The sequence below is a fragment of the Podarcis bocagei genome (assembly GCF_964188305.1).
Source record: "Podarcis bocagei genome assembly, chromosome: 1".
Taxonomy (NCBI): domain Eukaryota; kingdom Metazoa; phylum Chordata; class Lepidosauria; order Squamata; family Lacertidae; genus Podarcis; species Podarcis bocagei.
Genome location: NC_138125.1, coordinates 96384662 through 96411228, shown reverse-complemented (window position 1 = coordinate 96411228; position 26567 = coordinate 96384662). Strand labels below are relative to the sequence as shown.

General features: G+C 39.1%; 1 protein-coding gene across 1 annotated transcript in view; it reads left to right on the top strand.

Annotated features, from left to right (window-relative positions):
* Nucleotides 1–17061, top strand: part of SNX4 (sorting nexin 4) — a gene marked incomplete at its 5' end in the record, with an annotated part of 28931 nt that extends 11870 nt beyond the window's left edge. Inside the window, 9 exons of the mRNA XM_081188862.1 lie at nucleotides 379–434; nucleotides 4070–4142; nucleotides 5563–5624; nucleotides 7575–7640; nucleotides 9358–9447; nucleotides 9874–9973; nucleotides 11614–11759; nucleotides 14771–14885; nucleotides 15243–17061. Coding sequence (XP_081044988.1) covers nucleotides 379–434; nucleotides 4070–4142; nucleotides 5563–5624; nucleotides 7575–7640; nucleotides 9358–9447; nucleotides 9874–9973; nucleotides 11614–11759; nucleotides 14771–14885; nucleotides 15243–15290 — 756 coding nt within the window. The 3' untranslated portion in view covers nucleotides 15291–17061. The remainder of the gene's footprint in view (nucleotides 1–378; nucleotides 435–4069; nucleotides 4143–5562; nucleotides 5625–7574; nucleotides 7641–9357; nucleotides 9448–9873; nucleotides 9974–11613; nucleotides 11760–14770; nucleotides 14886–15242) is intronic.
* Between the last annotated feature and the right edge of the window lie 9506 nt (nucleotides 17062–26567).

The window sequence follows — 26567 nt, the reverse complement described above, 5'->3', positions numbered from 1 at the left end:
TTTTGGTAACTGAAAGTTATGGCATAATATTGTAAAGAGATTTGAAGAATAGAATTGTAGAGTTGGAAGGGACCACGAGGGTCATTTAGTCTAGCCACCTGCAATGCAGGAATTTTTCGCCTAACGTGGGGCTCAAGGCCACGACCCTGAGATTAATAGTCTCAACTGAGCTTTCCCATTTCTGTTCATTGAAGTTTTGTGACGTAATAGCTAGGCCTCTATACTCAAATGTAACTTGAAATATTGTTGCAATAACTGCTTCTAGTACATTTTTAATCACAAGTAATACCATATTTTATTCTGGTGATAATCTTCTGAAATGTGTGTTTTAAATTTATTTAAGTGAATACAATTAGTGTCTTGTGTGTTCTTCATTAGGCAGATTCTAGGTTAAAAGCCCTTAATGCAACATTCAGAGTGAAAAACCCAGACAGGTAAGTGTGTTGTTTGTGTTTTTAGTTTGTGTTGCAATTGGGAATTGCAGTTAATGTGTAAATATTTTTTATTTGCTTACAAGGCCGCCTCCTTGTTGATATTCACTCTGATTTGGTTTGGTTTGGTTTATTACATTTCTATGCCGCTTTTCATTCAGATGAATCCCAAAGTGGCTTACAAACAATAAATAACAATAATATGATAGAACATAATAGAACATCATAAGTACAGGATAAATCATACAGAATAATTAAAAATAGCAATAGTATAGTAGTCTATAAAAAAGCAACAACTAAAACAAGCTAAACATCACAATTAAAGCAAAAGTCATATGATTAACAAATCAATATGACATTTATAATCTATAAAAAAATATTAACAACATTAACAAAATAGCAAGCAAAAGATGAACTAAGCACTGTTAAGTTCATACACACACTCTCCCACCCCCCTGACTGGAGGGTAGGGCAAGGCAGGTGGAAAAAGCCATTACCAGCTGGCCAGTGCAGAGTCTCTCACCACTCACAGCTGTTCCTTGGGCTGGAGGTGTCTCTCTCCCTTCACTCTTGGTTTATTGACCCTATCTCCAAAGAGTACCCAGTGTAAATTTGAAAGGTGATCCTCATTCCCTTTCCTAAATCCCTTGGGCTTCTTCTCTGCCCTCTCCCAACTCTTAAAAAGAGTGTTGTTGTTCTTTTTGTTTACATACGGAAAATGCTCCTGCATCCCAGTAATAATTTCCTACACTTGCATCTCTCCCTTTCCTCCCTTGACATATGTCCACCCAATGATAACTGTAAGCAGGTAGGCTTTCTAAATGTCATAGTATGTCATTGAGATGCCCACAGTATATCTACTAATAAATCCTTATGCTTTCCCAAAGTAAAGGGGAAAACCCAGGGGTGAAAGGAATAATGCGGTAATGATGCAGCTGGAAGTCCAACTTTTGCTTTATTGTGAGTAGAGTATAGAGCATGCAAAAATATGTAAGTGCAAGTGGTGTGCTGATCATTGGCCATACTGTTTGGGGCTGACGGAGAGCTAGAGTCACAGCAGCAATTGGAGGGCCACAGGTTCCCCACCCTTGTCCTATCCCTACTGGGAGTAAGCCCAATTCAACTCCATTGGACTTCTGAGTATACATGTATAGGATGGGGCTGTAAAGCTCTTACAAATTTGATATTTTTTCATGGCTGATTTTGGGAGCCCCTCATTTATGCTGCAACTCAATATTCAAATGACTTCATGACTAGTTAAAATGATCTCTCACAAATACAACCAACAAATACAAAACAGAACTTTTCCTTCCGCTTTAAGGTTTGGTGACTGGCTATGGCTGTATTTCTTTCCATGTCTTTTGCAGAGGAAGTAGACTTTGAGGAGAAGGGCTTGGGAATTTTGACTGGTAAAAAGATGAAATGTTGTCGTAACTAAAATATTTTCAGCTAGAGTCTTTTTGATTTAATAATTTGAAACTGATTGCTAATGAGCATTTCAAAATATTAGCTGTTGCAGTTGTTCTTGAACTAAGCACAGAGCTCTTTCTGTCCTAAGCAATGACTAAGAGGGATGATGAAAATGTTGTGGCCTGCTGATGGAAAGAAAAGAATATCTCAGTGATGCATTAATTAAACTCTTTTCTTGCATCAGAATCTCTCTTTCCCTCCAGTCACTAACAGTTTAAAACAAAATTTGCCAAGCTCAAAGCTTTTTGTTAGTTTCCTTTACAACTCCAGCAGCTACTTTCCAAAAAGCAAATGCAGAACATGGCAACATATTGCATGATGAAATTAGTGTCTCTGCTTGTGTTGGCTGAACCATGTGCTGATAAAGGCAATGCTCTCTAATTCCCTTCCATTCCCTAGACCACTTTTACATTTATTTCAGCCAGGCTTGCTTACTCTTTTTCAGTTCTCTTTGTCCCCTGTTGCTGTAAGAATGGGAAATTGGACTGTAGTTAGTCCTTTCCCTTATATTTCAAATGCTGGCAAAAACCCAAAATCAACAAACTCCAACTGAGGGGGAGAATTCTCTCATTTTTCTGATATATTAATCTTGCACGTGGTTAACAGTAATGGTAGCTATTTTCAGGCAATGAGAATCATTTGTTTAGTGTGGAGACAGATGTGGAATTGTTTTAGAACAGTAGGGCTAGCTATACAGTATTTTCACTGAGTTCCGTACAAACATACAGTGTTCTTTCATGGGCATGTAGCTGAAAGCTGGTACTAGATAGCACCTGTGACATCAACCACACACTCCTTCCTCCCCCACCCCATACACCAAAGTCACAAAGTCTATGCCTTTGCTAAAGTTCGGGCCTTGTCATGTTCCTGATGATGGGGCCTACCTCTCATCCTTTATTTTTGGCAACTTTTCCCATAGCAGTGGGGCCTCCAGCTTTAAATTGGAACAGGGAGTTGCTGGTCTGTGTTGGATGTGCCCCTGAGAATTCCGCACTTAACCCTCTGTGTCTCTTCTTCTCCTCTCTCCTGCTGCAGTTGGCTTTGAAAAAAGTTTTCTGTTGAATACTTTTTTTCAAGCCTAATTGCAGTGTAGGGTTGGGTAGAAACTTGACAGGTTGTGCAGCTGAAGAAAGCACTGCTGTGATAGATAACATTTCCTGTGGTTCCTGAAACCTTTGGATTCTGTTGGAGCATGCTGTGGCAGTATTTACAGATGCACTGTAAGCCCTTCCTTGCCATAGCTGAGTAAGTTGAGGGAAGGGATGAAATCAGTAGTAGCAAGAGTCAAAACAAGCCCATGTCAAGCTGAGTCTAAATTTTGAAGGACTCTGCGTCCAACTCTGCAAGCGCTCATGAATGTGTACTAGCAAAAATAAATTTTGAGACTTCTTTTTTGAGAGTTCCAGCAACACTACTTCTGACTGCTCTTAAATTCTTACATCTGCCTGCACCCTTAAACTACTCATTTTGCTGAGACGCAGTTGCACTTTGAAAACAGCTAACGTGTCCAAGCTAACTATCTTCCATCAATTTTTATTAACTGTGTTTGCTCCAAGAAGCATTCCACAGTCAGCACTACTTGGGGAATGGTCTGATTCCCCCCCCCCCCCTTTTAATGTGGTCATTATCTACAGAACCGTACCAAAAGCACTTCTGAAAAAGGGTTTGAGAAGGGCCAAATTTTTCTGTTGATAGCTGATTTTTATGTTCCTGTATTTTTTTAACAGAATTCACCATGTTGTGAATGTGCAGTCCTCGCTTTGCACTGGTAGCTTAAGTCATACATTGTAGTGTATTGTTTTCCATCTTTCTCAAACTGCTGAGGTTTGTGCTTGAAATGTAATATTGCGCCTAAATGAGGGTACTACATTTCATTCCAGTATCTCTTTGTCCAAATAAATTGTTTTACAAGCTGACCAAATGGAATACTGAACAGACTAGTGGTTAAACAAGGCCTCGTTTTGCTCAACCAACTCTTCCTTGCATTAATAAGAGTTCTGCCAAATCCTTACTTTAGCTGATGGCTGCTACTTCAGGAATCTAGAGATAATTCTACTTAAACAAGTCAATCTTTTCCTTAAACTGTTCTATTCTGAAGCTATCATACAGTTTATGGCAGTTTGTGTTCCTGATTGTTAATGATCTGCTATCTGTTTTTGCATTCCCAGGAGATTTACAGAACTTAAACACTACAGTGATGAGCTGCAGTCTGTCATATCACACCTTCTGAGAGTCAGAGCTGTAAGTGTTTTCTCTGTGGATTCTAATGGAGAGTAACATTTATCAACATTGGTTAAAGTACAATAAAAGAATCCATCTATCCCTTGTTGATGTGCAGCTGATTTGATTGTAGTGCTGGGTTTTGGAAGTGGCCATTTATTTTTCTAAAAAATGTGTCTTTGCTTTGTGTCCCAGAATTCAAGAAATAGCGAGAAGTTGGAAGAACAAACACATTTTTAAGTGTGGTTCTCTGATGTGAGGGGTAAAAAAAACCAGGAACAATTTCACAAATTAAAAAAGTGGTGCTCAAAAATGGGATGCCCCTTGGGAGGTGTGGATAGTCAAATACTTTTTTGTGTGTTTCCCAGTTATATTATTATGGTTCCCCCCCCCCACCCCACATATCCATTGTACTGTGTATAGTGGTCAACCTCTTAGATTTGCTTTGATCCCTCCCATAAGAACATCATACTGTGCTGTGAGCGCATGTGCCCATTTTTCCTCTTTAGCTTGTTGTGGGGCTGGGGAGAAGATTTATTTCAGAATAAACCTCTGCCTTGTCTTCGGGGGAGATGTAAGGAATTGTTTGGTTTAAGTGTAGGATCTGATATCATGGGTCTGAAAAATTAAATATAAAATTGCTGACCTACTTAAGGCAGTAACTAATAAAGCAATTCTGTTAGCACAAGGACTTCTGGTTGTGCAACAGAACTTCCCCTCCTATCCCGATTCCCCCTTAATCTGTTTTCAGGTTTCCCTCAACCCTCCAGAGCAAATTTGGGAAGGGTGCTAACAGTACTACTTGGTTGGATTCTGCCCATAGTCTCCATGTTGCCTGTTTCTGTCTTAGGCTGTTTATTAGGGACTAGTAAGTAGCTGATATAATTCTGTTATTCCAGAAAGCTCAGTTTGTCTTGAAAGTGAGCCAGACTTCAGTGCTGGGCATATTGTCAAAAATTACAATTAAGGCTGGCAAAAAACTCACACCTGATACATTACAGAAGAGTCAGCAACTATTTTGCAAATGCCATCATATCCCGCCCTGATATCCTTACATTTGGAGGCCATGGACCATTTGGATAACATTGTAATTCATTTTTTTAAAAAAAAATTGACAAGATTTTCTATTAATGCTGTCTTCAACCAAACAAAGCAGGCACGATGTAAAAGAATATATTTTGGTGGATCATGATGGGATTGGAACAATGAAGAGAAAGCAATTCAAATAAGCATTTTCTTGTTTGGGTAGAGACCAACAAAAGAAGAGAAAATAAATTTCTTGCCCCCTGGTATTTTATTAATGTAATTCAGGCTAGCATTCCAGAAGGAAAAAGTGGAATAGAGCTTTGTTAATGTGAATATCTTATATGGCACACTTTTCCTAGAACGCTTCAATTAAATAATATGTCTGGAAAAACTGACTACTGCTTGCTTGCTTTAGAGAGTGGCAGATCGGCTGTATGGTGTGTACAAAGTCCATGGGAATTATGGAAGAGTTTTCAGGTAAGATATGAAAGCAATTTACCCCTTGACTGAGTGAGATTTTATTCCCACCTCTCCAATTCATATTGGACAAAATCAGCTATAAAAAACAAAACTATAAAACAACTTTTTAAAACAGGAAAGCAGTAGATAAACAGTCAAGAGGTGGCGAAGTTTTTAGCTGGTATCAGAATAAAAGTTGGGGCGGGGTGAGGGAATGGATCTCCTGTCGTTGGAAGATTCACATCCTAAGCATCTTCACACCACAGAAGGCTCCTTTCTCGCATGAAACCTGTTGGAGGGAAGTGACTAGTGGGTGCTTCGCTTCCAGGGCTAATAGAAGCTTGGCCAAAGGTGGAGTGGGAGCGTTGTTCATGTTGTGGTCTCAGTCCTGATCAGGTTTTCTCCTTGTGACTGTTAACACCACTTAAAAAGCATGTAATGTAACATCAATGTGTTTAGTATTGCATGCAATTTAGTCTTTAAAAACTCTGTGTTTTGCTCTTGTCAGTAAATGTTGCCGAAAAGCATCTCTTACACCTTTTTAATCGAGTTCAACAAAACATGTTGCTACTTCCAATCCGAGGGTACAAACTGCAGACTGGGCTAGAGCTGAAGTCTCAGGAATTAAAAGAAAAAGTTTCATGACTGCAGAAGGCTAAGAACCACTTATTAGCTCTGTCTGGAAATGCCAACACTGCTACTTGAGTGTCTTTTGTTGCCTCCCACCTATCAGGAAAAGGGAAGCAAGAGGTAGCTTATTAGCAGATCCCCTTTGCAGTACTTTGTCTGTACCTTATTCTGTGCAAAGCCTGGGAGAAAGTCCATCCACATTGTGACATCATGAAACGTGACTGGAGATCATGAACCTTTTGATCACATTGCATGTGACTTAAATGACAGGTGACTTTTTAGTACTGTAAGAAACCAACCCACCATCATGACAGTTTCCAAGATGATCTATATTTAGTTGTTTCAAGAGCTGACTGAAGCAATACGCTTTTGTGATTTGTATGCCTGATTGTGAACTTAACTTGGCCATCTTACTGGAAAATTAAAGAATCCAATTCTCCTTTTTGTGTTCTGCAGCTGGCACATTTAATCCACTAGGCTAATTGATTGCAGATGTGCATCTCTGATTTTAGAACTCTAAACTGTATCAGTAGTACTCCTGTAATTATGCTAGATAGAACACAAGATGAACTGCACATTAGTTTTTGGAGTGCTTGGTTTCTTTGCAAAATTTCTGTAGGTTTTCAGTAATCTTACTAAAAATGTTATTGAGATTTTAGCATAAAACGACATACCAAAATAATATAAGACGTTAAGAAAATATTACTGAAACTCATGGACAGTAGACACAATGTTGCCAAAAAATAACAGACTATATTTGGTGAAAGGTTAATTTAGTAGAGCTGAAAGGCAAGTGCCATCTTTGTTTTAAAATCCTGCTATGGATCTGGTGATAACAAATAGACACAATCAAACTCCATCAAAGTATGTTTCAGGCTATGGATGAGAAAATATTTCTTTTTAAAATTAAAGCTTTACTCAGGAGGAATTTTAGTGATAACATAAAGGTGAGAAAGAGTGCTTCTCCCCCAACTTTTGGGAAGTCATTTGTTTTTAAGTGTAGTAAAATGACGTGGTGATGCTTTCCAGTTTTAAATGTTCAAACAAGCTTCTTTTGGGGGCCTTAAACTGTTGGGAGTTCTTAAAAGTCATATTTTACATGTGGTGTTTAAGATAGGATAGCATATCTTATAACAGACTTTCACATTTTGCATTCAGAACTACTGCTTGCTTGGTGGAAGTACAGCAGTTTAGCCAAGTATAACTTGGAGGTTTCTCCATATAGATACCACCTGGGGAGAGACTACATACAGGATGCAGCTTATTAACTTTCTCACCCTTCATGTGTTATGTTGTTTCTTATTTAAAGGTTTTTTTCCTTTTCTTTTTTGTCTCTAGTGAATGGAGTGCAATAGAGAAGGAGATGGGGGATGGGCTACAGAGTGCTGGCCATCACATGGATGTGTAAGTATTGACTATCTGAGAGTTGATGGAATCCAGATGGACACATTAAGAAGGGGTGCATGTGTAGGAAAATGTAGTTTTGAGAAGATGGTGTGTTTTGAAAAATAGCACTGTAGGCTGTTCAGTATTTCATTGGCTTTAGCTTTGGACTGCTTCAGAATCTGTTGCATTAAGTAGCCCAAGGAATCCCTGGTGACTTAAAAAGGATTTCTTTTTATTATTATTTTGAAACTGTAGAAGAAGTTGGAAATGCTTCCAGAGTTTCCTTTAAGCTACTATGCCAGAAACTGGTAGAATGAAACCTGATGTTCTCCATTTGTTTGACAGCAGTAGCTGTTCCATAGATACTATATAACTTTATAGGTTTGTTTTTTTTAAAGTCACATCTATTTATTGCCTGAATTTTTAAATGGGTTCAGTAGGATATTTAAAATCTGAGGAATTTTCAGTTATCCTAGTATGTTGCAGTTTAAAGCCCTACATGATTCAGACCCCGGGGATCTGAAAGACTGCCTCTTTCCCTACAGATTTGGGTGATGAGATTGGCAGAGGGTGCCCTCTTGGTAGTTCCTCCATCCTCAGTGCCTGGAGACCTGTGAGAGAGCATTTTTTGTGGCAGCCCCTGAGCTGTGGAACTCCCTCCCAACAGTGGTGTGTCTGGCACCTTCACTGTACAGCTTCCAATGAATATTCTTTACCTTGACCGTTGATATCTGAGGTGTATATTGTCATAAATTATACATCTATTTTTAGGACCCACCTTTTTGTGATTGAAAGTTGTTTTTAACTGTTTAAATATTGTGTTTCAATGGTGTAACTCACCGGGGATCTTATGGTGGTGTTAGGGATCTTAATGTAAAATCATCATCATCATGAACAACAACATCATTTAGGCAGAGCTATCAATGTGTTTATTTTGCATTGATCAGTACGGTAAAACTTGAGGCTTATTTTCTCTCATTCTGAAGCCCATGGGACTTAAAATGGTGTAACTCTGCTTAAGCAGCAGGGGCTTTGACCATAATGGTGATGGAAGGGGTTGGGAGCTGCGGGCTGCTTTTCTCTCTGGCTGTCTTTGCATCTGTAATGCCTGGAAACAAGAGCGACAGCTGAGGTTCTCAGGAAGCCAGAGCCTGCCTATCAAAGTTAGCTGATCCTCCATCTCAAGGATTATAGTTTCAAGAAGTGTCCCACTGAGTATTCTTTTAAGTGTCTTCAACATTTTGCATCCTGGAAAGCACTGGAGAAGCTTTTTCAAATTGGCAGAACAGTATCCCCTTTCTGGCTGCACTGCAACATTTCTTAAAGTTATTTGGTATAATAATATTTGATCAGTAGGTGAGCACCAAAATTATTCTCCTGCTTTATTGCTACCTAACATAATGTAATAGTTGTCTTGTAAAATTCAGTTGGTATCTTTTATTTCATATTTTTAGCTGCCTGTTTGACTGAAGAGTGACAGTCAACTACTCTAACCTGTTTTATTGGGTTTCCCTCCCTTGCAATAAAACTGCTTTCTTTTTAGCAGGAAATATATTAAGATTTTTCGTTTTATTGTAGCAATGGCTTGGAAGGCTTTTAAGGAGCATTTCTCACAAGTGCCTTTTCATTATATTTTGTTGTTGTGAGAAATATGTTTCTTGACTAGTACATAATTATTTTACAACACTGATGAAGTTTCAGGGGTTCTTTTATCTGTTATGCTCTCTTTTGGTAGGTATGCAGCTTCAATTGATGATATACTAGAAGAGGAAGAACATTATGCAGACCAGCTGAAAGAATATCTCTTCTATGCAGAAGCTCTTCGGTAAGCATATTAGCATGATTTCTATGATGATTCTAGTTATGTTTAAAGCATTGCAGTTGAGCACATTTGTAAACAGTTTACAAATATAAAAGATTATTGTGCAGGTGAGTTCAAAAGCTTGCTCATACATGGAATTCTGGAACAAGTTGCTTTCTCAGCCTTTTCTCCAGATCTGTTTGTAATAGGGAAATAATGGGGCTCACATAAAAGTGGTTGTATGGGATGTGACAGAGGTGCATATGGCTGTAAAAGTGAGCTGAAAGCAACATTGAGAGAACAATTCTCCCTAGCATGTCAATTGGATCAGTAATGCATTAATAATGATGATAGGATTATTAAAATTCAGGCTATATGTTGGTTAGGATGTGTATTAAAAATCTGATTTAAACAGTTACACATGAATCTCCTTTATTGAATTATTTTTAGGGCTGTTTGCAGGAAGCACGAACTTCTTCAGTATGAATTGGAAATGGCTGCTCAGGATCTGACATCGAAGAAGCAGCAATGTGAGGAATTGGCGACGGGAGTAAGCCTGGTTTCATTTTTTTTCCACTTTCCTTTCCAAAATCTAGAATTGGAGAAAGCCAGGTTCTTACACTAAATGGCATTAATGTATTGCTTGCTGACAGGAGACTTGTGAAGGGTCTTAGTCAAGTTGTAGATCTTAGTAATTTATTTCACAGCGATTTATGCTGTTCATGCAAAACTTCTGTATGGAAAATGTATGTGTTGACCACAAGGGTGTGTTACATGCTGCTCGATAAAGTGCAGTTTTTGAACTTAGAGGGAGGCAGGAGAGAGAGAGGGAGAAACTTTTTACTTTTAGACATTTTAAAATATTATCGAACAACTTCCCTTCTTCAGTGGACTGGGAGGCACCCAGTGAATTTGGATAAACAGGAGTGTTCTGTGTACTTGGTGGTATTGACATCGGCATAGTTTATCTCATTAGCAAGATTTTGAGAATGCACAGTACTGCATTCAGAATACTATTATGGATAGCTCTATTTCTCTAACAGCATATATGTTTTTGGTGATTGTGAGAATGGAGTTGATCATTTGAGTAAGTCAAAGGGGCATGAAGCTGTTTGTTTGGAATTTAATCACATTTTAAAAAAACTGTTATGGAAGAGATGCGTGTCGGGGAGGAATAGAAAGGAAGATATAAGCCATGGGAAATATTACATTTATTGTAAATCATAAGTATGTATGATATAATCTCCTTTTAATTACTAGTTTTTTATCCCTTACCTGTTTTAAGTCTTATGTGTTCAGTTTATCCATATGTTTTATCATATGCTGGTCTGTGACCAAAATAAAGTTTGATACTGATATTCCCTGACCCTACCAGGAATAGAGCAGTGTGTAGAAAATTAAAACACTAAGACTGAAATCTTGCATATGGTTACTTAAATCTTTCTGAAACAAATGGAGTAGCTTAACTCCCTTTTAACATAAACATTCAGCTATAAACATGGACTACTGAAAGAGGAGTACTTATAATCAAAATTCAGTAATAGCTTTTTTAGAGTTGGAGCCACTGTTTCATTGGTTCATTTCACAGAATCCTCTGAACCATTATTTGGAGGACTGGGGACTTGCTCTATGCTTCTCTTTCTTTCCCTGCTTCTCATCTTTATTTCTACTTAACGTTAGTTTGCCAAGCTAGCCTAATTCGTCCAACTATAGTTGCTCAGAAATGGAGCAGGCAATTGGCTCCAGAGATGGGAATGTGTAAGCCGGCAGTATATTCTTGGTCTGAGTTGTACCGTGCTGCATTAAGTAAAGATATATAGTTAAAAATAAATAAATCTTGATTTAGGTTTAACTGTCTGTCTCTTTTAGACAATGGTGTCATTGTTAAGAGTGTCTTGACTTGGATGAGGGAGGTTCTAATTCCCCCTTGGCTGTGAAGAGCACTAGGTGTCCTTGGGGCAGTCAGCCTAAACTGCTTCACAGGGTGGCTGTGAGGAAATCAGGGTTTGGAAGAACCAAATTTGTCACTGAGCTCTTTGAAAGACAGCTGGGATAAAAATAGAATACATTTTATATGCAGCTTAATATTTTGAAGTTATGTGTGCCATATAAGCTTTCCTTATCCATGTATTTGGGCACCTTCCCCTCCAGAAAAGCAAATTTCCTAGAATACATGTTTACTGTTTTCAGACTGTAAGAACATTCTCCTTGAAGGGAATGACCAGCAAGCTGTTTGGCCAGGAAACACCAGAACAAAGAGAAGCAAAGATAAAAGTGCTCGAAGAACAGATACGTGATGGAGAGGAGCAGCTCAAAGCAAAGAATTTAGAAAGCCGGTAACTGTTGATCATGTTTAAAGAAAATGTAGATGTGAAAGTTATATTTGTGCAAGCTGACAGTATGCTGCCAGCATCTGACTATCTTTGGAGACTTTGGTTATCTGTTAAATGCTAAATACGAGGGAAGCAGCTATCTGGGATCTGTCACACAACTTTTATATATTTCTGGTGTTTATGAGTTTTTGCAAAATCTTTCACTTGCAAAAAGAGCATATTCAGTATTAGTCAGAGTAGCCCTATTGAATAGTATGACTTTCGTTGGCTATCACTCCACATTCTTAGCTACTGCTCGTGAGAGAAAGCTGAACACTTTCAAAGCATGTTTCATGGTTTATTGTGTGTGTTCTATTAAGATAGTAATACGTTTAGCAAGCTGGCTTCTCTGTCACAGAACAGAATACAAACATAATGCTTCTTCACACTGAGAAAACTTGGTGACAAAAAAAATCCCTTTGAGATTTTATAGAAAACATAGGTAGCTTCCTATTAAGGTTAGATTTATTAGCAGGCTACTCATGAACAAACAGAATGATCTTTTGCTAGGAACAAAAGTCTTAGGAAATAAGTGCTGACATTTCCAAAACCAGTGTATTTGTTGCAGAGGAAAACAGCTTTTACGATTTCCTGTGTAAGGATTGCAGCTAAGAAGATCAATATGCTCAGTGTTATCTGTACATCTTAGTTTAAAAAAACAAAAATTCTGCACCCAGGGAAACCAGGCTTCATGCCAAGAGTAGTGGATTTCTCTGTGACCTGCATGAATTATGTAAATTTTGTGTATTTGCATAGGTAGCAAGTTCTTAGTAGAATTCTCCCCATCTTTATTATTGTGCATAATTCTGGCTTTGTTAGGCATGAGGCGAGGCAAGGAACTGTATAGGACACTGAAGGCCGCCTCCTTCAGCAGTCCCTCTGGCTTTGAAAGCTTCAGCAGATGTTTCCCAGACACTTCCAAACAGATCTTTGCAATCACAAGCAAATTTTGCTTTTAAAAATGAAAGCTGAGATTCTCAGGAAGCTGGAGTTCTACTCTCCCACAGAATTGCAGCATACACATGACCCTGAATAATCTATTCCATTTAATGAAGGGCAAGTTTGTATTTTACTTTTGCCATGCAAATTAATAGATGCTGTTCAGGTCTGTGGGGAACATGGTTTGGGGTTGGATTCAGAGAGTAGGCTTATGCTCACGGAATATTCATCACAGAAGGGAGGGTGCTTCTCATTAGTCCCGTCCCCCCCTGCAACTTATTGTGCGCCTGAAAATCTTCTGTGGAGGATTGGAAAACTCTTCAAAACAGAAGGGAAGAATGCAGGGAGAATTGACAAAAATTGCCTCCTCTTCCATCCCCACACACCTTGTTCATTTCACAGAACTGTCACTTTGGATTGCAACCCCTTTCCCTGAATGGAAAGTTGTGTCTGAGAGCCTCATAAGGCTGGGAAAGGTGCAGAAAATGACAACTAATGTAATCGAAAAGCTGGAGCAATATATATATAATGTATAAAATTATGCATGGTGTGAAGAAAGTGGATGGAGAGAAGTGTTTCTCCGCCTCTCACAATATTAGAACCTGGGCTCATTCAGTGAAGCTGAATAGTGGAAGGCTCAGGACAAACAAAATGAGGTTTTTCACACAGCACATAATTAAACTGGAATTCACTACTGGAAGATGTAGTGATGAGACCAACTGGGATGGTTTTAAAAGGGGATTAAAATTATGGCTGTTTATTACTTCCAGTATCAGTCAGTGTGCTTCAGAGCCTTGGTTGTCGGGGAGCATGAGCCAGGGAGTGCTATTGCATGCATGTTCTGCTTGTGGGCTTTTCATAGCCATTTAAATGTTTGCGCACTGTGGGAAAAGAATGCTACTCTATGTAGGCCTTTGGACTGATCAGTAGACTTCCAAGGTCCTTGACACAGTTCATCTGGAAAAAGGTCTGACAATGAAAATCTGTCAGGTCATAAGAAGTAGAAGAGGGGAACAGGTTTTGTTTCCACCACAATGGAGTGTATTATTGCAGCCCCTTTTCTTTCTTGCATAGGATGAATGTCTACCATTCATTTCTATTCAAGAATGCAAAGCTGATACAGTTAAACCATGTAAGTATTGCCTCCAAGCTTTGGGGTCTTGGTTGGATGATACCTTTTTGATCCACTGAACAGTTTTGAGTGTTTGGATGAACAGTCATTGGTTATAGATAGATATTGACGGTTATGCATACTTGCTGTTCATAAAATGTTTAGAGACATTGACACTTTGTGTCAAAATGATTGGGAAATGCGATCTGGTCACTGAAAAAGGCACCAAGTTTTCAGTTTAGAAATAAAATACTTAAAATGTTAACTCCCATCAGCTGGCCAGTAAAACTATTCCAAACTTTCCAAAGAACAAACAGTGCAGAATACACAAGAGGGAACTCCTGGAGACCATCTTGCTTATTTCCTTCCTCCCCCCACCCCTTCACCCATATTTGTATATTTAGACACTAAGTTGTATTTTAATCCCCGAGGCTGCTTAGGAAATAGTTTCCACATTCCAGAATCCACAGCAATAAAATACTTCCGTGAAAGGTTAAAATTCCAAGCAGCAAGCTGTCCAGATCTCCATCTGAGCCTCGAGCAGTAAAAGAAGCACCAGGGGGGAAATGCATTAATTACATGTAGTCATGTGGCCCCAAAATTTTAATCCAGTATTTTAATCCAAAAATTTAATCCTGTATATAAAACTGATCCCAGTTGAGCTAATTGGAGAATCTGGATTGATAATTAATGACACATTAAATTGATAAATGCACAACTGCAATTAGTGAGCAAAGATGAGAGAAGGAATCCTGAAAAAATACTGAAAATCACAACCTTTCTTGAATATGTCCCCTTCTCATGAGCAGCTACAGTTGCTTCTCACATTGGTGGCAATTGTTCATCCAGTAAATAACAGGATTGATAGCTTGGGCTTACATGATGCAGGCAATTTTTGCACTAATTTGTTTTCCATTTATTGCAGTGACTTTATGAAAAGTGCCTGGACTGATATTGAACGCTTCAAAGAGCAAAAAAACCATGACTTGAAAGAGGCCCTGATAAGTTATGCTGTAATGCAGATCAGCATGTGCAAAAAGGTAAGTCTGTTGGACTAATGTTTTAGACTTGGGAAGCACAGTATGAAGATTTAATACATGTTTCTGCCCTCAGGAAGGGAAGCCTCAGGATACTCCTCTCTGCATTACTCAGTAGCCTGCTTCCACAGCCCTATTCTGTTATGCTCTGGGGAGAGGAACATTCTGTTTGTGCTTAAGATTAGAGCATGCATTACATGATGAATGTAAGATTTGTGCTCCTCCATCATGTGTAAAATTCCCAGGATTTTTAAGTGGAAATGGATGCATGGATTTGGGTAGTTGATTCTATCCAACTGTCAGCTTGAAAGCTCGCTTCAAAACCAGCATTTTCTTTGTTTTTTTCTATTTCCTATGAAGGGAATTCAAGTTTGGACAAATGCAAAAGAATGTTTCGGCAAGATGTGATGTATGGAACTCAGTCCTTCGTGGCAAATTGCCAGATAACAGAAGCACAAGTGCATGAACATGGATACTAAGTTGCTACATTATTAAACCATGGAATTGGTGTATTTGTGAAAGTAGGGCACAAAGAATTGGTCTCTGTTCCTTGATGGCCACCTTGTGGCTTCTTTTGCATGCAGTAGCAAATTGAACATTGTAGTTCTCTCTTGAGGTAAGGCTATAAGGAGGATCCAAGTTGGCTCCAATGATTACATAAACTAAACTGTTCAACATACTAGGCTCTTGAACCACCAATCTTTGCACTATGTAAATCATTTCCAGGTACCCCTTCTTCATATGTTGCTGTTTCACAATTGTAATGCTATAAGATATGCTGATGTTTTTTCCATTATTATTTTTTGTCATGGCACAAAATTATGTTTTCAAAGTTTAAGCACCATCTGTAACATAACACATGCATTCTGCATCTCTGAAGAAACATTTTTCCAAAAAAAATAGCTTATTTTTTTATATCAAATTTTTAAACAGTGGGGGTGCTCCATACAGTACAATGTGGTGTTTCTGTGCTTGAATTTAAAATCAATAGAAATCTATTATAGAATTTCTCTAATTGCCAGCACATGATTGAACAATTAGCACTGAATAGTTACTGTTACTGACCTCAGTAAAAATGCTTAACACCAGCTTTAAATTTACTCAGCATCATCCATTAGGTTAAAAGTATTTGGTTCTGCATCAATGTGTCTTTTTAAGATTATGCTGAACATAAAATTATTCCCCTTGTTGAATAGTAACAACGTTCCACCCCACCTGGAAGAACACTATTAATCTGAATTGCTTTTGCTTACACTTGTAGCAACATAAATGTGAATTGCATTTATATGTATATGCATCTGTTTTGTTTACTGCACTCATTTTGTCCAGATTTTTTTTTGAAAGGGAAATGAATAGAATGAATTGTTTGGTGTCTTTGCTGGTACAGTATGTTCAAAAGCAAGGTTGCTCTTGCTCGCTCTGAATCTTAAAATGCAAGACACTAATTCCCAGCTGTAGGAAAGATCTAATGCACATTTGCTCTTCTGCATAGGAGTCTTTAAAATGTCACTTGAGTAAATCTGGAATCATGCCAGACATAATTGTAGCAAAGCTTCTGAGATTAATAGTATTCATTTGTCAAGTATGCATTTAATTATTTTGGATGATAACACTGTATTAGTTTACATATTCCAAAAAAGAACTACTTAATCTGTTTATTTTCCCCAAATCAGATCTTGTTTCTTGCTGCAGTTATAAAACCAGGTTTCCAGAGTAAAATGTTTTCAGTTAAATTGATGTAATTTTTGATGTGTGGTTTTAAAGGTTAACATCTTATTTTAAGAATGGTTTCATCTTTATTGTTTAAGTGGTAAATTCAGCCACCTTAAGATGAATATATCTATTGCCAATCATTCCATTTCAAAGAACTGTAGAATCTGGGTCCTAAAACTGAGTAAAAACTTGTACATTCCAAAAAAAATAAGCAGCTACAAAGTTAGATTTTTCTAGTAAACTTCCTAGAGTAGTCGTGCCTTAATTTAATACCACTAGGCACTTGGAGTCAATATTTTCCATGCACTTGATCTTCCTAGTGCCTTCCCCTATCCCGCCCCTCTATTTCATAAGCTGTATAACGTATTAGTATGCCTTTTTCTTGCTAACTGTATTAAATCTGAGAAGGGATCAAAAGGTTGTTGTATGCTTTGTGCCAAATGCTAAATAAAACTACACTTTATTATTTTTTGTATTTTTTGCACTTATTTTGAATTGTCCAATTATTAAAATGGTTGTATCCTATATTGGGCTTCATTTACTTTTTAAGAGGTACATTTTCATTTGATGTGGGACTCAAATTCTTGATTATACATCTCTTTCTCTCTCTAAAAAAAAGTAACCCCAAATTTATTTTTGCTCAAAGTAAACTAGTACAGTGGTACCTCAGGTTAAGAACTTAATTCGTTCTAGAGGTCTGTTCTTAACCTGAAACTGTTCTTAACCTGAAGACCACTTTAGCTAATGGGGCCTCCTGAAGCAAAGTTCTTAACCCAAGGTAATATTTCTGGGTTAGCAGAGTCTGTAACCTGAAGTGTATTTAACCTGAAGCGTATGTAACCCGAGGTACCACTGTACATCAGTCCTATTTTAGATGAGGATACTGGTTGATGCACTGCTTCAGATGTGACCTAAAAGATGGATTGGGCTATCAATAATAAGCTCATTGCCCTCCTGCATTCTCGTTCATTCTCAGTAACAGCAGACTCCCGTATCTTAGCTGTCCAATACTTCATGGAGAGTATTGTTTGCAATTTTTAGTTTTTGTAGAATTTAAGGGAGTGTGCATGTTGTTCTCAGACAGTCTTCCATCCAGGCACTGACCCAACCTAGATCTAATTAGCCTCAGCAAGGATGCTTCATCATATTGCTGGGGATCCTGTATATAATATATTATTATAATAATGAATTGTACTTCTTGGACTGCCCTCAAAGCAGTGGAGGCGGCAAGAAGGGTACTGCCAATTTCCCCAAGACACTGAAGAGAGTGCAGCTTCAAGGTACTAACTTTTTTTATTGGAGCAGACCAAAAAGTCTCTTCATTTCTTGTTAACAGATGTTTTCTGTAAAAGGAGAGAACTTTGATATGACAAAAACACAAAACAAGCATTGCATCTGACAAGTTATACCTGAAACACATAAGCCATAAAAGCTTTATGTACTGCTTTAAGAAAGCAGGATTTTAGCATTTTTAAAGGTTTGCCTCACTTTGGTTTCTTGAGACTCTGGAGCAAATTGACTTTCCAACATGTCTCAGAAAAGCTGGCATCCCCTATAGGCTCTCATTTCACTCTGCAGTACTGTGAAACAAGTCAGTTTCTGTTTCAAATTGTTCTAATAGTGTGTTGTTGAAATGTTGGCTACTCAGCAAAATTGTGTGCATAGCCAATCAACAATGTTTCTACAAGTGGATGGATAGGAACATATTCCTACCTCACCTGCAAATACTATAGCAGTTGATAGAACCTCTCTCTAGCCTGCCATATTTGAAAAACCTTAACTCGTATTGAGCTCAGTTTTAGAGAGTTTAACTGTGTTACTATGGTGCCCAAAAGACAAGCTGTTAGTTCAGTACATTTTGCTATTTTGAAGTATCCAGGGAAAGCTGTCGGGAGTATGCCAACAATCATAGTGGCTTGCTCTGTGCTTCAGAATGTCAGCATCTATATGAAGGTTAAGTATTAGAAGTGGAACATTTACAAGACAAATTGAACATGTGCCTGCATCAACCATTAGCAAGTAAGCTAGCTAATCTTACTATCAACTATGCATGGATTTCTCTCCAATAATTTTTCAGATGGGTAAACTAATAAGCTAATATTTGCATAAGGAATATATCTATACTGCACATAGTTGCTCAGATACTTCTTGGGCATTTTGCTTTCTATATTCACTATCAACATGGTATTTCAGATACAGTGGTGCCTCGCAAGACGAAAATAATCCGTTCCGCGAGTCTCTTCGTCTAGCGGTTTTTTCGTCTTGCGAAGCAACCCTTTTAGCGGATTAGCGGATTAGCGCTATTAGCGGTTTAGCGGCTATTAAAGGCTTAGCGGATTAGCGGCTAAAAGGCTATTAGCGGCTTAGAAAAAGGGGGGGAAGCAAAAAAAATCGCAAGACTTGCAAGACGTTTTCGTCTTGCGAAGCAAGCCCATAGGGAAATTCGTCTTGCGAAGTGCATCGAAAAACGGAAAACCCTTTCGTCTAGCGGGTTTTTCATCTTGCGAGGCATTCGTCTTGCGGGGCACCACTGTGTCTGTTTTGACATCTCAGACAATTGACTCCTGACTCCGACTACCTTACAGAGATGGATATTTCAACAATAAGTTAACAATTTAACAATGCTGGATTGCAAAAATAATTATTCAGACCTGTTTTGTAGCCAAGGACCTCTGTAGTCCCTGCCCCCACCCCTACAGTGCAGGTGTGAACTCACAAATTGAAATTTCTGCTATGAAAAATTTAGGGCAGAGAGTTCGTTGGAGAGGTAGATATGGAGCAGCAGCCTTGGATCATCTGAACCTTTGCTAGATACTGCATAGCTTCTCAAGGTAAGGAAAACTTGTGAGGAATAGACTATCCTTTCTGCTTAAAATTCGATATGAACTGAATAGTCTCTTTGTGCTTTTTAACTCCACTTATCCATTGAACTGTGGTGTCTATATATACTCTCTTGTAATTAATTTTTGGGCACTGCTTTGATTTATGAATGTAGTAAAAATTACTTACTGACAAGCAAACACATTTTATAAAACCAGATGTGAACAACCGTACATCTCCCAACTAGTGTCTACCAAAATTTGTTTCTTTAGAATGAAAAGTAGGTAAAAGAAATGTTTGATTACATATTGCCCCCTAGTGTCAAAGTATTTCAAAGTAGCCTAACACACACAAAAATAAGGCAGAACAATTTGCAATGGTTATCATGACATTTTCACAGGAGAGGAATTTGTAAAGAAATAGGTACCACATAACAAACATCTTGTGTGAGAATGGGGTGTTAAAGTCACTGTAAACTCCCCCTTCTAAATAGAGTCTGGAGACTCTGCAACTGTCAAATGCCCCTTTCTACCTACAGCTTCCCTCCTGTCCCAGACTCTGCCATAATTCTTCTCTCCTGTTGCACCTAAGTAGGATCCGCATTGTTGAGTCGCAGGGATCTTTAATCTGACCTCTGGAACTGCCAGCCATTATGGAATGCAATTGTTGGCAGAAAAAGGTAAGTTGCTTTCTAAGTATCAGGTGTGTTAGGTGAACTGGAAAAATCAAGGCTGAAAGTTTCATATCCACTTCTGATAGATCCACGAGCCACAACTTTTTCGACAGCTCTAGCAGGATGTCAGATTTGTGTTTCTCTATGTGATCTCAACCTCACCCCTGCTTTCTATACAGCAAAACAAAACAAAAAAAATATTAAGGGGAGCACAGATTATTTCTGGCCCGATGCTGAAGGCTTGGACATGCCTAGTGCTGCAATTGCTGGACTGTGTGTTAAACCATGGTTAAAAATGAAACAGGTATGGCAGGAAAAACAGCAGCATACAAGTCACTGCAAGCTTTTCAAGGAGATCTATATATTAGTTCAAGGGTTGCCATAAAAGCCACAGGCAAAAAATTATATACTGTACCGGATTTTTTGGTTTATGTGGTTCCATAGAATTGGAAAGGTGTTGCAGATTTACTATGCGGTCTGCTTTCAAGACACCCCCAATTCAAAATGGTGGCTAAAATGTAAATTCCCTTACAGTTCTGACACGCTCAAAGAGACTTGAAGGGGAACTGAATCATGTTTGTTGTTGTGTTAGCTGTGTGCTACCGTGGGAAAGACTAAATGCAGCATATGGCAGGCACATTACTGATAAAAGTACAAGGTGGGAAGTGTGCCCTTCCTTCAACATTTTTCCCAGGTGTAACGTGCAATGATGATTAATGTTAGTCAGAATACACCAACCAGTATAACAACAAATAAATAAATATGCCAGAATTAATAAGCAATATGCCAAAATTAATAAGAATTTATTTCATATCAGTGGAAGGTGGCATATTATGTAATGAACTAAATAAATATTCAGCTATATGCTACATGAAAATAAGAGTAAAAATCTGAGCTTGTTCTAAGCAATCCTTAAGCTATTGACTTTTCACATATTCTGTAGCCAGACTGCTCTATTTGTATCTGGCAAAATATGCAGCGCTTCATGTCGGTAGTGTAGCATGGTTACATTTTTTACATGTTAGAAGTGCCTAAATTTTTAGTCTTTTCTGTAGAAGCCATTTGTTATAGATGTGCATCCTCTTTAGCTGAAGCTATACAGTGGTACCTCGGGTTAAGAACTTAATTTGTTCTGGAGGTCTGTTCTTAACCTGAAACTGTTCTTAACCTGAAGCACCACTTTAGCTAATGGGGCCTCCTGCCGCTGCATGATTTCTGTTCTCATCCTGAAGCAAAGTTCTTAACCTGAGGTAATATTTCTGCATTAGTGGAGTCTATAACCTGAAGCGTATGTTACCCGAGGTACCACTGTATGTTGCTCCTTCCTTTTAAGGTTGTACTCATTGATGTATGATGCATAGAAATGTCTGTGATATTTGCAAATACCTCTGTTAATATGTTGCTCTTTCTCCAGCAGCCTTTATAATATTTGCAACACTTGTATCATTGGTTTTTTGTACTGCTTGGCTTCTGACACAGGGCATGTAAGGTGGGGAGCACAATCTACATCTGTTTTCTGCTGCATCTGACAACATTTGTATCTCAGTTACATATCTACTGTTAAGTCTAATTCTACTAGATTATACAGGCTTGGGTTTCAGCAAGCAAAGCAAAACACTGCTTGAAATAAACTTCCAACAATTGTTCCTGCTCCTAACTTTCCTATGTTTTAAATGTGTGTGTGTACTGAAATTGCCCTATTGCATGACCATGACAGGGCTTTTTAAAGAATTTGTATGTCTTGCAGCCTGATCCTGTAGTTTTTTGGAAGTAATTCTCACTAAATGAACTGGTGCCAATTTAAGATTGAGGGTGCCTATTTAATATTACTACATATGGCATGTGTGTGCCACATTGGTGGTTGTTATTATTATAGAATCAATTATTGAAGTGTGTGTGTCCATCCATCTTTTGTGTGTTAGAATAACCTTTTAGATAATGTTTTGAACATTAACATTCTGAGAATGTATTATTTGTACAATAATAATATGGTGTGATCTTTGATTAGCTGTTACAAGACTGGATTAATCCTGAAAGGTTATGAGATAAGATATAGTTTTGGTTCTCTTGGTGTATTATTTCTGCCAGGAACTGGACGGAGGGAGTCTGTCACAGTCACTGTTGATTCTACTCAACCTCTTTGTAGCTTTGCATACCATCACATGCTATGTTTCTGGACCGGATGGCTGTGATGAAACTTTGGAGCCTGTTTTATGGTGGTTCTGGTCCTACTTGGTGGGGCAGTTCCTGAAAATGGTGCTGGGGCAACTCCTGTTCAGTGCCTTGGCTACTGACCTATGGTGTCCCTCAAGTTTCAACTTGTCCTCCATGATATTTAGCATCTACATTAAACCACTGGATGAGATTATCCAGGTCTGGAGGGTTCAGTATCACCAATATGCAGATGACACCCTACTCAATATCTTGTTTCCATCTAATTTCAATCAAGTTGTTCAAATTCTAAACCCATACCCAACATTGCTAATGGGCGTGGTGAGGGCAAATAAATTGAATTTCAATCTGCAAAAGAAAGAGGTTTCCCCAGTCATAATTTAGATGCATTCTTCGATTCAGCCCGGAACTTGTAAAACCAGTTTTGAACAGTGACCAGGAGCATTTGCCCAGGTATGATTATTGTTTCCATTCTTGGATGTCAGATCTAGCCATGGCAACACATGCCATATTGTTCGGACAGCTGTAACCACTGGTTCTGTATTTGTAGTGTGTTTGAAAACCTCAGCTGCTTCAGAATGCTGTAGCCAGACTATGACCAGAGCCTGTCATAGACAGCACATGTTACAATAGCTTAATAAGCTACCTGTTTATTTCTGGGGCACAATTCAAAGTGCTGACATTTGAAGAACATTTCGTGGAAACTCAAGAGAACACCTTTGTGCCTGTTCCCTCTGTAACTGTGTTCAGGATTGCAGCCTAAGTAAATATATTTAGATCGTATTTCATAAAATGATATTAAAATACTTGTGGATATTTATTCTATGATTCCTGCGAAATGTTTATATAAATTGTTTGTATTAGTTCATTTCAGTGTGAGAGAATATTTCAGGCCCAACAGTTAAGGAAATACCGTATTTTTTGCACCATAACACTCACTTTTTTTCCTCCTAAAAAGTAAGGGGAAATGTCTGTGCGTGTTATGGAGGGAATGCCTATGGGTGGCATGCCTACGGATTTTCCTCCTCTAAAAACTACGTGCGTGTTATGGTCGGGTGCGTGTTATAGAGCGAAAAATACGGTAGTTTAATTTGGTGCTCATTAATTACTAGTATTTCAGTTTTGTGGTCTACAAACTGCAAAAGGGTGCAATCTTGGCACACTCTGTGACAGGCAGGTGACTCCAGGAATATCAACTGGCCATCACTACTGATTAATCAAGTTTATCCAGCTATACACAACGTCTTGAGAAATGATAATTTCAGCACAACGGCACTACCATAGTAGTATGTTGCTGAAGATCTTGGGAGTGTGGGAGAGCTGTGGAAGTATCAGAAACATTACAGACCTGCTGACATTTGTTCCAGTTCCTTCACCATAATTTCCCTGCAATTTAACTAACTACAGGCTGCCAAACAAATTTGAGAAAGGATTCCAGATGATGCAGCTTCGGAAAAAGGAGTGGCTTTTGTTGTGCTGGAGGCCTTTCATTCTATTTCTCATTAGAGGCAAAACTAGTCATGATGGTGGCAGGCTGTGTACTTAAACCAAGATCTGTCCCAGTCATGTAGAAAATGAGAGTCTGGAATTAACTGAAAAAGGATAACATGGGCTGAGAGATGCTAAAACTTTTTCTCCCACTGCCCCATAGCTTATTATCCACCAACCCTACAACCAGTGTGATTGGGACAGATGTAGGCTTAAACATCTCTGTTTAAACATCTTTTCTCCTTATGTCTAGCTTGGCTCTGAGGAATCTAAATTCCTTTTTAAAAGATGCAACAAAGGAAAGAAGCTGGAAGCAGAACACCATTTGTCAGCAAAGAGGCAGCGCCTGTAAAAAGTGGAACATTCTATAAAAAGTATATTACACTTGAGTATACTATTATTTACATATTCATGTGTCTCTTCTCTTTGTCTCCAGTACACTCTCCTCAGAAGGAACATCATCAAATAAAAGTGCCCTGGAACTTCCTAATACTAATGGATGTAGGGAGTATAAAATGCTGTCTATAAGTGCATCCACACTACTTCCTATGGAAAAGAGGGCATCTTTATTACATTCTCATCAATTGTTGCTCTCCTGTGTTTCATCAGTCTACCCAGAAAATTAGACCGCTGTGGAAGCAACAGCACAGCACTGCAATATCCAATATTTCCCATCCGTGTTAACAGGGAAGTAAAGTGGCCTTGATGTGTTAGTGATATTATTTCTTTGTTATTACCGTATTTTTCGCCCTATAGGACACACTTTCCCCCCTCCAAAAATGAAGGGGGAATGTGTGTGCGTCCTATGGGGCGAATGTAGGCTTTCGCTGAAGCCTGGAGAGCGAGAGGGGTCGGTGCGCACGGACCCCTCTCGCTCTCCAGGCTTCAGGAAGCTGTCCGCAAGCCTTGGGAGCTCCGCGGGAGTTCCCGTCGGGCTCCCAAGGCTTGCGGATAGCAGCCTGCATCCTGAAGCCTGGGGAGCGCCGCCATCCCGCTGTTCTCCGACCTGGTTTGCAGAGTTGCCTGCATCCTGAAGAGAGATGCCTGCATCCCGAAGCCTTCGGGCAGATATCCGCAAGCCTGGGGAGACTGGCGCGACTTCCCGCGGGCTCCCTAGGCTTGCGGATAGCAGCCTGTTCTGGGGGCTGGGGTCGGGGAAAGCTCGTGCTTCCCCCGCCCCAGCCCCGCGCCTGGGGGGGATATATATATTTTTTCTTTATTTCCCCCCCAAAAAAACTGGGTGCGCCCTATGGGCCGGTGTGCCCTATGGGGCGAAAAATACGGTACATTTATATCTCATCTTTCCTCCCTCAAAGTAGTGTACATTGTTATCTACCTCCCCATTTTATCCTCATAACAATCCTGTGAGGTAGGTTAGGCTGGGTGTGACTGGCCCAAGGTCACACAGTAAGCTTCATTGGTGAGTAGGGATTTGAACCCCAGTCTCCTAGGTCCCAGACTAGCACTAATTTTACTTATTACCTTTCTGGTTGGGACCATTTCATTTGCACAGCTTTTTGGCAATATTTAATTTGTATTTTTGACTACTTAAAAAAAAAAAAAAGAAATTGAGCAACAGCACACAAATGAAAAAATGTCTTAACTCAAATGTACAAAATGATTTTTAAAAGCCCAAACTGCCGTTTCAGTCTGTGCCGTTTTATCACTGTGTTTGTTTGCTTTTTCCATTTTACCCTTTTCATCTACTTTTTAACATAACTGAAGTAATTGTGCAGTGCCCCTGAAATGGAAAAAGTGCTTTGGTATGAATTTTTTAAATGTTTGGAAACAGATAATCAAAAAATGCTGTGTTCAGGTGAATTGTCCCTTTCCTGCCCATAAAGCTGCATCACACTTAGTAGTGTAGATGAAACACACAACACTTTTTACCTAAAAAATGTGAAAAGTCAATTCTGCATATATCTAACAGTGGGAGGATTACTGGGTATCATTAAGAGCCACCAGTCAGGAAGCACCCCATATGAGAAGTGCAATTTGTGTGTGTGTGTGTGTGTGTTTAGGATAGCTGCTTGCTTAGGATGAGTAACAGTTCTGGGCAAATTGCCTGTCAGAGTCACCACTCAATGTATATGTGCATAGATGGGCTGGTATATATTTTTTAATACTTGCAAAAATGCCATGAGTATAGATTGTAGGCTATATATATATATATATATATGCAGGTTTTGGTGTCTTCGGGTGTCTTCCCGTGTAAGAGTTGGGGTGTCTAGGCGACGTTTCGACGAGGTCTCACTCGTCATCTTCAGGCTGGTGCTTTCGGCTTCTTGTTACTAGAACAGAGCAGGATCTCAGTGTTTGAGTTCCTATAAATACTGTTGAGGGGGTGTGGTGTATAGCCTCCAACGTTCTGGGCAGAGAGGGAGTTCCCAGGTTAGTGTGCCTTTTCTTCTTTTGTTCCTTAATTACTTGAGGGATATCTTGAGTGATTTCTTGAGTGATATTCTGAGTACCACTTAGGAGGGTCATTAGGTGTGGATTAGTTGCTAAAGCTTTCGTGTCTTGACCTCTTGAGCTTGTGAAAAGTTTTTCTGAGAAGATGGCTGTACTGCACTTAGTTGTGCTCTGGCTTGGCTTCGTGTATAGGGGCGAGCTGTGGTTTTGTGCCCTGTGCCAGCCAGATCTGTGTAGGGATTGCAGGGGGGTGCAGCATCCGGAGGTGCCACTATGGTTTGGCTACTGGATGGTGTCTGTACTTTATCTGTGGAGAGGGTCTGGGTTTGGGTCTGGTGTGGTTGATTGGAGATGGCGTTCTGTGTGTCTCTGGTTCTGGTGTCGGTTTTTGTGGGGAGGGCTAATTT